Consider the following 12,197-nt stretch of genomic DNA (forward strand, 5'->3'; position numbering starts at 1 on the left):
CTTCTGGGTTGAGCTTGTTTCCAACAAGAGCTAAAATGCACAGAAAGCTGTCGAGCCAAAGAAAGAATGTGTTTTGCCAAAATATTTGATATATACTTGGCCTTGTCTGCCAGGTCTATAAGAGACACAGATGTGGCATGAAACAGAACAACATAATCGGTGACATGGGGCTAAAGAAAGACCCACTGAATGCAGCATCACTGTGGATTGAGAGACACTGTTTTTTGTAACACAAAAGTGTGTGTACATGCTCTTCCCTTTACAGTTGCAGCAGTATTTTCAATTACTTTTAAAGCAGTATTTTCTGAGAAAGAACTGCATTTTACTTTACTGCCATATAGTTTTCTAGATATTTTTGCTTTCCACCATGAGAGGAAAATCAAGTTCTTCCTGGATGAAATAGGATATTTTGCATTTTGCTATTACATAAAGCATTAAACAGGAAGTCTGAGTCCTTTTTTATACCACTAATAAGATAACGTGGCTAAAAAGGCTTTCAGAGTCACTCTTCAATTCTTTCCAAAGCATTGTCAAAGTTTTTGTAATTTTTGTAAATTTTTTAACATATCAATATTATTAACCACATCAGCGCCAGCCTTTCAAGTCCCTACACAAACCTTCAGTGACTTTTCACTCAGATTTAATTTAAAATCCTTTGAATTAGAGGATACAGAGCTCAAAATAATCTGACTCTCCACTCCCAATTCCCTGAACTAAGCTCTCACCACCTCGACTCTGCGTCCATCAGCCATTTTGGACAACTTTCTTTCCAAATAAGTGTATCTTGCTCTTACCTCTGAGTGCTTGCACTTTGCCTGGAACACTGTTCCTCAGCTCCAGGTAGGAGCGAGCTCCCCCTCTTACCTGCTTCTTATGTCACTCTCCCTGACCACGCTTTTGAATATTGCAAGTCCCTCCTCACTTTTTTCCCCTGTAGCACTCATCACCACCTAATATGTTATATAACTCACTTATTTCATGTTTTGTATATAAATGTCTAGTGGAAACCAAGCACTCTGAAAATACCAATTGCTTTTATTTGTTTTCTGTTTGCATTTAACTTGAGCATCCCCAAAACCTAGAACCGTGCTTAGCACAGAGGTCGTCAATAAGTCTTGTTGAATAAATTTCTAGTGTTTTAAAATAAACAAATATATATATTAAAAAAAGAAAAGTATGTGTACACATACATACACTTATACATACATATGTATGTATGTGTATCCTTTCAAGTATCAGAAATCTATTTGAAAGTGTGCCTCAAATATTATAAGGTCATAAACCATCAGAGAAGGAAAATAGAGAGCCTTTAGGAGTTGGAAAAGGGAAATTAGGTTCTGGGTCATTCCCATACTCAGCCTTTGAGTGAGTATGATGGTGGGTACAAGTTGGCATAGTAAGAGGATTTCCTAGAGCAAACAAGAATAAAGTGGGGAGACAGGGCATAGCAGGTTTATGAGTAAAATATGAGGGTCATAAGCAGTCAATAATTCAGTAGACATGTCACTTATAAGAAGAGCGATATGGAGGATCTATTTAGATACATAGGCCAGAAAGTCCTTAGGGCTAGAGGTGCATGGTCAATGGCAAAGGTGCAAAATCGGAACTACAGAGAGAGCGGAGGCAGGGATGAAACATCATGGTAATGAAGATACAAAGGTGTTGCAAGAAGAAAATAGCACCTCAGCCCCCAGCCACCTCCAGGGCTCCTCAGGGCTCTCTGCAGCATCGTGTGAAGCCTTGGGACCAGCCTCCTCTTTGGTCTCCACCAGCTTTGACCTTAAACACTTAAATGAGTCTTCTTGGGGGAAGATTCTCACAAATTGATTTTTACTAAATCCATTTCATCTCTGAAAGGGGACATAAAGAACAAAATGTTCCTAACACAGGGAGCCACTTCATGGGGTATCCTGGTGAGGATCCAGAACTCGGCAAGCAACCCCAACAATAAGGCAGAGTCTTGAGAAGAAGACAGCCAGGTTACCCAGTGGATTAGCAGGGAGCTATTTCTGAAGACTTTCTGCAGGTAGGCAGGAGGCAAGCCTGAATCTTAATCAGAACTGGTCCCTAGCATCCATTCTCATGTCCAGCCAAGACTACATCCCACAAGGATGTACCTAAGTGGAGAACAGGCTGTAGCTGTAAGGGCTGCTGAAGGAAACAGGATTGTCAACCAGGGGCAGGCAGAAAGGAGCCAACCTTGGGTGAGTGATTTCTTACATATGAGACACTATGCTAGACTGTCAATTTTTGTCATCTTTTTTAGTTCTTACCACATTTTGATGAGGGTAAGTTTATAATCCTTATTTAAGTGACAAAGAAGCTGAATTTCAGAGAGGTTAGGTACTTCATTCTAGATCACAGAATGATGACAAAATATGAACCCAGAAATGTCTGACTCCAAAATTTATGCTGTTTTCAACAAACCTAGTGGGTTCCCTGAAGGATTCTCAAATTAGCTTATTAATTCTTCACTCAATGCATCTATGTTTTAACCAAAAAACTAGAAAATCTCCAGATGTTTAAAAATTAAGCAACACATTTTGAAATAACAATTAAATCAGAAAATATTTTTAACTAAATGATCATGAAAAGAGACATATCCAAACATTTTAAGAGCTGCAGCTAAAGCAGCACTCAGAGAAAAATTTATAGTGCTAAAATGTACATATAAGAAAAGAAAATGTACTGAAAAATCAATGATCTAAACTTCCATCTTAAGAAGCTGAATAAAGAAACCCAAAGAGATTAGAAGGAATATCTATATCTCTAATAATAAAGACAAAAGCAAAACCCAAATAAGTAGAAAGAGAAAATCAACAAAGTTAAAGGTTGGTTCTTTGAAAGAGTAGTAAAAATGATAATCCCCAAGCAAGACTAATCAGGTAAAATTCAAGTGAGAAATAAATTGTCACATCAAGAACAAATATATATATATTAACTGCCTCCTACAGAAATAAGACACTGAGAATGAGGAGGAGAAGGAAGAGGAAGAGGACAAAAAAAGTATCTGTTTTGAAGCCATCTAGAAAATCACATTTCAGATTCTATTGTATTTAATTTAATCCAACATGCATTTATTGGAAGAGAACATAAGGGCTGTCCATCTGGTTTTATCAGTCTAGAAAGAGAGAGCACATGAATTTTGGAGTTCAAGAAAGCTGAGTTCAAATTCATTCTCTACCTTGAACTAAATGTATGATTTTGGGAAAAGTATATAAACTCTCTGAACTTCCTTTTTCTCATTTGAAAAATGGGGGATAATAATATCAACTTCATAGGGCTATCGGAAGGATTAGAGATAAAGCACCAAGCATGTGGGTAGCTTATATCTTACAGAATATTTTTCCCAACATGACCCATAACCATGGCATTTATAGTTTATCTGTAGGAAGGGTACAAAAATATATCCTGAAACAAGGTCATTCATTTGGAAATGTAATCTTTTCTGAAAAGTCTGGGCATTTACTTTTCTTGACCTGCCAATAAGAGAGGCTTGGAGCAGTCATTCTTCAATGGAAAGGATGTTACCAACATATTAATAACATAAAGCATCATATGAAAATTAAAATGAAATAATATAAAATTTCCACTCTAATTTTATACAATAATTAATCTCTCTTGACTATTAGGAGATCGAAATAAAAACTATGCCAATAACATAAGTTATTTTAAGACTCTAGAGGAAAAGGCTCCCATCTCCAGAGTTGATATTATGACGGAGAATTCTCCTGAATCCTCAGCTTTCCACCAGCGTGTCTCCTGAGTCATGCATTTTGATGTATACTGCAGGGCCTCAACCACACAGACTGGCTCATCTGCAAGATGAATCCTCAGGCTTTTTCACACACTGAAGGAACTTGCCAGAGCTATGACGAGAAAGGAAAAAAGGAGATCAAGAGGCAGTACAATACACCTATGGTCAACTCACCAATGAAAGAAGCCCCTTTGTTAACGACAAAACTACGCATGGACCACTTAGCATCCACACAAGTTTCTTTCCTGCAGTGACGACAAGGAGAAAGGTCAAGTCCAAGAGTGAATGACTGAAAGTACAGCCCAATTTAGCTTCATTTCATTTGTAAAGCCATAGAAATAAATAACTGATGTTTGATGATAATATGTGGAGATGAAAATGTCTGGCTCACACAAGTCACAGATATGTGCCACGAATGTCAGCTGAGAGTCAGGAAGCAGCAGAAGCAGCAGCCTAAGAGGAGGGACCTCCATATTTTCTGCTGAGGATTTGCTTTCTCTTCAAAAACTTCCTGAGGAAGTGTTGGGTCTAAGCGTCAGGCAGCAAGAGGTCATAGACTCTCTGGGAGATGGCTGGCGGCCATCAGCAAAAGGACCGCAATCCCTGGCACAGAAAGAATCCTAGATAAGTATTAGCAGGTGAATGACTCTTGCTTTCATAAAAATCAAATAACACAGCCACAGGGTCCAATGGGAGTGGTTAGCACATGGAGGAGAGGGGTGGAGAGCAGGGTAAGTGGTTCCTTAGATTGCAGCTGAATCTGTTTTTGCTAAATGTGAGTCAAGAGAGAGAGAGCGAGAGGCTTAGAAGCAGCTACCAGTACCCCTGGATTTCTAGGATAGGCCATCTCAGGCTCATCTCTAGCCAACTGTCATGACCAGTTGGGTATAGTGGCTCTAAGTAGAGAGTCAAGCCATCCTCACCAATACAGTGATCTGAGATTCCCCACATGAATACATTCTAGGAGGGAAAAGTATCTTCTTCCTTAAGGAAATAATGCTTCAGAAAAGGAATCTTTAGAGGACTATTTAGGATTTTTGAAGCCACCTTTGCTTTACAGTAAATGAAGAGAATAGGAAGACATTGCTTAATTAGTTTCTCATTTATTGGGAAGTCAATTTTAGTAAAGGAGCAGCAATGGTGCTGTTAAGATAATCTCTCTCCAATGATATATAAATACCCACATCCAATGTTCCAGTAAAATGGACACACTTGTGATATGTTGGATAACACATTGAGGATAGAGACAGAGTATCTTGAAATAACGTAAAAGGAGAAATGCACCTTTAGGGTTTTTTAATATGCCACTAGAGCACACTAGCCAGAAAAAGCAACCTGACTATTTGCTTTTTTTAAAGTAATCTAAAAAGTAGTCTTTTAATTCCACTGGTTAAAACATATCTTAAGAAATTCTGGGGACATCCCTGGTGGCGCAATGGTTGGGAATCCGCCCGCCAATGCAGGGGACATGGGTTCGATCCCTGGTCCGGGAACATCCTACATGCCACAGAGCAACTAAGCCCGTGCGCCACAACTACTGAGCCTGCGCTCTAGAGCCCATGAACCACAACTACTGAAGCCCGCGAGCCTAGAGCCCATGCTCTGCAACAAGAGAAGCCACCACAATGAGAAGCCCACGCAAGGAGGGAGCCCACACATAGCAACGAAGACCCAACGCAGACAAAAATTTAAAAAAGAAAAAAAAGAAAATCTGTGTATATTTTACAAAACTGAGTGTGTGTATGGAAAAAATGACTTTAAGGATATACAACCATATGTCAATCGTGTTTGTCTCTGAGTAATGAGATTTATTAAAAGGTAATAGAATCAGTAGAAGGTCTAATCCATGTAAATGTAATTACAATTCTGTTTGCTTATTAAAAAAATCACACTGAAACAGCGGGACAAATTTGGCTGAATCGGAAAGTATGTTTGGGATGGAGTGATTTAAACTACCGTCTACATCTATATCCATGACATTCACTTTGGGCTCCCCTAGAGACAAGCAGCTTGCAAAGCCACAGAACTCTTAGACACAACAAGGGCTCCTGGTAATTCAAGGAGGCATGCCGAGTATATCATGACCTCATGGGTGGAGAAAAACAACAGGGATTTCAAATATGATCCCCAAGTTTAAGGTCACATGAGCTGGTGCTCTGAGTGACAGGTGCTGGCTTATGAATCACGTCTTCCTAGGTGAGCCACTATACAAGTCCAGGTGGGACTTGTATTATAATCTATTCCCAGGTGGAGAATGAATGAGCTCACCCAGAGCCTGCAGTTTGGGCCATTCATAAAAAAATGGGGAATGCTTAATGTAAGAAAAGAGATAAAAGAGTGTTGGGGACGACTCATCTACATTCCCCAATCTTGTCCTAGGTTTTAGCATTCCATTTTCTCAATGCAAAGTATCTTTGAGTAACTTAACCTGGTCAGATGTTTGCCATGTTTCTTTTATAGTTGTTCCTTTGTTCTGTTTGTTTTCCCATCTAACTGCTGTAGAAGGCTTCTGTTATTTTCTGGCAGTTTCCAGAGAGAAGCCAGCTGACTGATGGGGAATTCAGGTCATTTGAGAGACAAAGGCCTCAGTGAATGTTCTTTGAATCTGTCCTTCTGTTTTTCTGACATGGTTGGTGGGAAAGGGAGGTGATAGGGAAGTGATGGGGAAAGTATCCTAACGTTTCAGCTTCTACATTCCTTAAGAAAAGTTTTCTCTCTGCATCTGTCTTGTTCCAAGCTATTACATATGGGAAAATTTCCAAAGATGCTTTTAGCAAAGACCCCTGTCTATATTACGTATTGGCCACAACTTCTTAAAAATAGTGAGGGGAGAGGGGTCCCAGTTTTGATAACAGGGTTGCAGGTGACTTTAAATATATATACCTATCCGTAATGTAAACTTTTCTCCAATAAACATGTATTACTGGTAAGTATTTTTTTTAAGATTTTACATTTTTTCATTAGAAAATGATAAAGCTTGGTAAACTGCCATTTGGCAACTTACCAAGTGTTAGGCGTCTACACTGAGACCCAACTAAAGAAACCTCACCTGCAAAATTATGCCAAATCACAAGGATTTTATAAATCCTTTGCATATGGCAAAACGTGCTTCTACTCCTCTGAAAGCTACGAGTTCTGGGTCAGGCCTCTCATGTGGGAAACCAGGAAAGATGCCCTCAAAGTCTGGGTCAGCTTTACAGGAAAATAACTGCTTGAGTCAGGTGTGGAAGGAAGAGAAAGAGGAAGGAAGGTGGACAGCAGGAGGCCACTGGCTGGAAACACCTTCTGGGCTGAGCTGGGGGAAGAGCAGAGCTCACCATAAGTCAGCACCCAGATCACCATCAAGGCCCAAGGGAAGATGCCTGTGGATGGCTAGACAGCCATTTCTTCTTCAAGAAGACATCAATTACCTGTAGTTATCCTGGCAAGTAAATTTGATATTCCTTTGCGTTATAATCCATCTCAGATCATTTATGGAGGAACCCGAGCAGGAGTCACTGGGAAAAAAAAGAAGAAAATGTTAAAATAGCAACAGCTCACAAACATTTCCTGAGTCTCTTGGTTTCTTCCAGGTAGCAGGCCCTGGTCAAGGCCCTGGGGTAAAGAGGTGAAGCAGAGGTAGCTTCTAAGAGCTCACAGGTCAGCAGGGGAGCCAAAGGTGTGAACTACGTAGATACCTACCATGGAAATAAAATTAAGAGACTGTTGGAATGGGGTAAATGTAGAGTAAGGCCCCATTCATTTCCTGAGCCAGTCCTTTCTCAATGCATTTCTGTGACTGTGGACTCTTTCATGGACTGATTCCTGAAATAACCCTGAGAATATATGGGTACAAGGTAGTAACATATACCTGGGAAATTTTCCAAGGTCATGGATCACCCAAGCCTGTAGCGTATGAACCTTCGTTGGATTCAAGTTATGGACTTCCACACGTCCAAAAGTGCTAAGATGGAAGAGACAAAGAACATTGTTAACCCCAGACAAAATTTTTCGGGCATCCACAGCCCCTGCGAAAAGCCAACAGGCGGGGTGCCATTGGTTAGCACTTACCCTTTGGATGCGATCCGTGATTTGCATTAAAATCAGACATCTTTACCCATTCAGTGTGACCCTAAATGAGTAAGATTCTCAAAAGAAGATTCTTAATCTGTACATTGATGTTGATTCCTTAAGTCCTTGCTATTCCAAGAGTGGGCCTTAGACCAACGTAATGAGCTCATTAGACCTGCGGAATCTCTGCCCGCCACCACCTGCTGGATCAGCACCTGCGCCGAACAATCGCCGGGTGATCAACTCACTCTCTGAGTCTGAGAAGCACATCGCTGAAAGACCCCGATGTCCTGCTCTAACCCCAGCCTTAAACTCTCCCCACTAGTCTCTACCACTCCTGTTACGAGTACTTGGATCCCTAATATCGGATTACAAAATTCTGGAATGTTAACACCTGTACCCATAAACCTACAAGGTTGGGGTCAGAAGAAGACAGAAGGACAAACGTTTCTTGGTGGAATTAAACATTGAAAGAGGAGAGAAGGAAAATTAATTTGGGGCACGTGGAGTGCCTGGGGCACATTAATACATGCTCCCTCCTCTCAATCAGACTTATCCGGGGAAAGACTGAAGAAGAGAGACTGGAAAGGTAATCAACTTGGTAAAAACTCTAAGTATGGAAGGGTGTTAGAGAAGGAAGGCATGAGTGTGACCAGAGTCAGTGGTTAAAGGAGTAGATGTGGAATCTAGAAAAATGGTACAGATAAACTTATTTGCAAAGCAGAAATAGAGTCACAGAAGTAGAGAACAAACTTACGGTTACCAAGCAGGGGAAGGTGGGGTGGGACGAACTGGGAGATTGGGACTGACATATATACACTACTATGTATAAAATAGATAACTAATGAGAACCTACTGTATAGCACAGGGAACTCTACTCAGTGCTCTGTGGTGACCTAAATGGGAAGGAAATCTAAAAAAGAGTGGGTATATTTATATGTATAACTGATTCACTTTGCTGTACAGCAGAAACTAACACAACATTGTAAAGCAACTATACTCTAAGAAAAATTAATTAAAAATATGGAATTTCCCTAGTGGCACAGTGGTTAAGAATCTGCCTGCCAATGCAGGGGACACGGGTTCGAGCCCTGGTCCAGGAAGATCCTACATGCCGTGGAGCAAATAAGCCCGTGTGCCACAACTACTGAGCCTGCACTCTAGAGCCCGCAAGCCACAACTACTGAGCCCACGTGTCACAACTACTGAAGCCTGCGTGCCTAGAGCCTGTGCTCCACAGCAAGAGAAGCCACTGCAATGAGAAGCACGTGCACCACAACGAAGAGTAGCCCCCACCTGCTGCAACTAAGGAAAGCCCACGCAGCAACGAAGACCCAACGCAGCCAAAAATAAATTAAATAATTTTTAAAAATTAATAAAAAAATAAAAAACAAAGGAGAGCACAATAACTGATACTCATCCAGCACTTTCTCTGTCAGGCACAGGGCTCAGCATTTTTCATACATTATCCCAGTTAATTTTCATACCACCAGCACCTCCTCAGGTACATACATACTACAGGGGCCCTGCTAAGGTCACATAGGTGAGATGTCATGACCTCTGGAGTCCCCGCTTTTAACCACTATAATAAACCACTGACACTGTCTGCAAAGAGGTAATGAAGGTCAAACGCCCAGCAGAACTCCTGCTGTTCCCAATAGTAGACTTACTGCTGACTTGGGATTCATACCGTCCAGGGAGGAGAGAGGAGTCGGGCAGATCTTTGTGGGTGGTAAGACTTTAGACAGTCAGAAGGAAGGAGGGGCCAGGTCATATGGGGGAGCAGCGTGAACAAAGGTGGAAAATGGGCAGGATGGAGTGTCATGGGAGAGAGAGCTGAGAAGATTATAGCAGGCGTCGTAAAGCCAAGAGGAGGAGCTGGACACGTGCAAGGGCCATTAGGACTTTTGCAGGATTTTAAACAATGGAGAAACCAGACAAAAGTGTTGACTTCGAAAGACAAAGCTCACCATAGAATACAAACATTTTACCTTTTTTAGCCTGGATTCAGTACTGACCTTCAACATGAAAAGCATATTTTTCTAAAGATGAATTGGCCCATAGGAGACTGTGCTAACCCTTACAAATAGGATGCAAAGAAATAAGTACCTCTTTCTATCAAAGGCGTTACTGATGGATCCATTGAGCACCACCTGGACCACACCACAGGCATTTTCTGCAAACTTAAGAACAGAAACACCATTCCTCAGCATGCAAACGTAAGTGCTACGCCCCAGCACTTCCATCCCAAACAGCTCTTAGCATCATCTGGTGAAGGAGGAACGGCCTGTATGGCTCTAGCTCGGTCAGGCCAGATCTGTGTAATTTTCATCCCAAGCCATCGGAGGGATTATGCTTCCCATGAGAGCTTTCTGGAAGCAGTTGCTGCAGTCTGTGTCTGAACAATGAAGTTCAACATCATCACTGCTAAATTGGCGGTTCAGAAGGTGGAAGTCCAGGGAGCCCCCTGGCAGTCCAGGGGTTAAGACTCAGTGCTTCCAATGCAGCGGGTGTGGGTTCGATCCCTGGTCAGGGAATTAAGATCCTACATGCCACGTAGTGCGGCCAAAAAAAAAAAGGTGGAAGTCCGGATGACTAAGAGCAACATAAGGAGGAGGGAGGAAGGTAAAAGCACTTTCTTGGGGCCATGCACTGTAGACACTGCACATTTCATTTAGTGGGAGCAGAGTAGACACGTAAGGAGTAAGAGAAATGAAGAAAGAAAAAAGAAAACGTCAAGAAACAAGAAACCGTGGAGACATGGTGACACTGAAACCTGCAAAGGCATAAAGAGAAACGGGGAATGGATGAGTGTGTATTTTTGAGCAAGGGGTTTTAAAACTAAGCAATATACTTGTTTCCTCCAGGAGGCGCATCCAGATCCCTAGGACTAGCTCAGGTGTCCTTCACACATTATACAACTATACCGCATTGTGAGGTTGAGCTTAACGCGGGGTTAGCCACCGGTACCGAGAGTTCTGTGAGAGCTGTGAGCCTGGCTGTCCCGCTCGCCACTGCAGCGCTGGAGCCTCGCAGCTAGGGCACCCAGGGAGAATCCACGCATGGAGAAGAGACAAGGGAAAGGGGAGGCAGGAAGTCCAAATACTCTGAGATGGAGAGTATGGAAGAACCCAGGACAACAGAAGCCAAGTCCTGAAGGATGAATCAGATTCTGCCTGGTAGAGGTCGAGGCAGACGCAAACCAAAAGGCCCAGGAGCTTGCGAGAGGAGTGATGTTTGGGGGAAAACTTCAGTGGATGCTGAAGCTAGGTAGATTAGTTAGTTCACAGAGGGCCATGAATGCTTTGCCAAGGAATCCGGCCTTTACTCCGCAGGAGATAAAACACTACTGAACAATTTGAAAGGGAACTGTGAAAATCCTGTGCGGTGTCGGTCTTTCTCCTGGGGGTGATGAGCAGAGGACAGAGGCCCGATTACTATCAATCACAAGTGCTAACCCAGCAGAATGGGTGCCAAGCACTAACCCTGTCCTATGTAAGTCTCAACAGCCCCTGCAGAGTAAATCTTGGGTCAGTTTGCCCCAAGGTCATATCACTTGGAAGCAAGGAAATGAGCAGGTGGGGGGGTTGCCGGGGAGACGGAGGGGGCGGGGGGATCCAAACCACCAAGCAGCACTGCCTCTGGTGTCAGAAAAAGAAAAGATCAAGTCGGATGAAAGAAGCCCATTTACATCCATCTATCTCTGAGAACTTGGCCAAGATAAAGGTGCAGTCCCAGGGGAGCTCACAATGGTAGAGCACCTTCCTTCATTTTCCTGTGCTCCTGGCCCCAAGGACAGTGTGAGGAACACAAGTAGGTGCTTGACACATACAAAATGTGACTTGGCTTTCAACGTTTTCAGCAACAGCACTGCCACCAAACAGATCACAGAGTGATAACATACATAGAAACTATTCTCAGAAAAAGCAAACAAACAACGACAACCAAAAACTGCAGTGCCTCTGATTTTCACAGCACATAGTAGGTACTCTACAAATATTTGTTAAAGGAATGCATTCAGGTAAACCATACCAGGGTTTACCTGAATCTCCTTAAGGTAGGTGAGGCTCTCAGCTCTGCTACTCACTAGCCCGTTGACTTTGAATGAGTCACTTAACCTCTTAAGTTTCCTCACCTGGAACATGGACATTTGTACCTTCTCATGCCACCTGTTGTGATGACTAAACAAAATGACACAGGTGACACAACTGGCCCAGGACTTGTCATGAATATGCACTTAACATATGTGAGTTCTCACTTCGCCCAGCTCATCCGATGTCTGAGTTAATTTTGGAGAATTCTAAGTAGTGTAGTTTCATTTTCTCCCGTGTTTTCCATTCATTTCTTTTCTTTCTTCCTTTCCTTCCCTTTTTTTCCCTTGTCCGCTTAC

The 12,197-nt window shown here is 42.2% G+C and overlaps 1 protein-coding gene across 1 annotated transcript in view; it reads right to left on the reverse strand.

Annotated features, from left to right (window-relative positions):
* Positions 1–3,814: 3,814 nt before the first annotated feature.
* CD38 (CD38 molecule) overlaps positions 3,815–12,197 on the reverse strand; it is a 37,172-nt gene continuing 28,789 nt past the window's right edge. The window contains exons 5-8 of the mRNA XM_065877257.1: positions 9,917–9,990; positions 7,608–7,700; positions 7,168–7,254; positions 3,815–3,869 (exon numbers count right to left, since the gene is read on the reverse strand). Of these exons, the coding sequence (XP_065733329.1) occupies positions 3,815–3,869; positions 7,168–7,254; positions 7,608–7,700; positions 9,917–9,990 (309 nt within the window). The remainder of the gene's footprint in view (positions 3,870–7,167; positions 7,255–7,607; positions 7,701–9,916; positions 9,991–12,197) is intronic.

This window comes from Phocoena phocoena, chromosome 5 (genome assembly GCF_963924675.1).
Source record: "Phocoena phocoena chromosome 5, mPhoPho1.1, whole genome shotgun sequence".
Classification (NCBI taxonomy): Eukaryota; Metazoa; Chordata; class Mammalia; order Artiodactyla; family Phocoenidae; genus Phocoena; species Phocoena phocoena.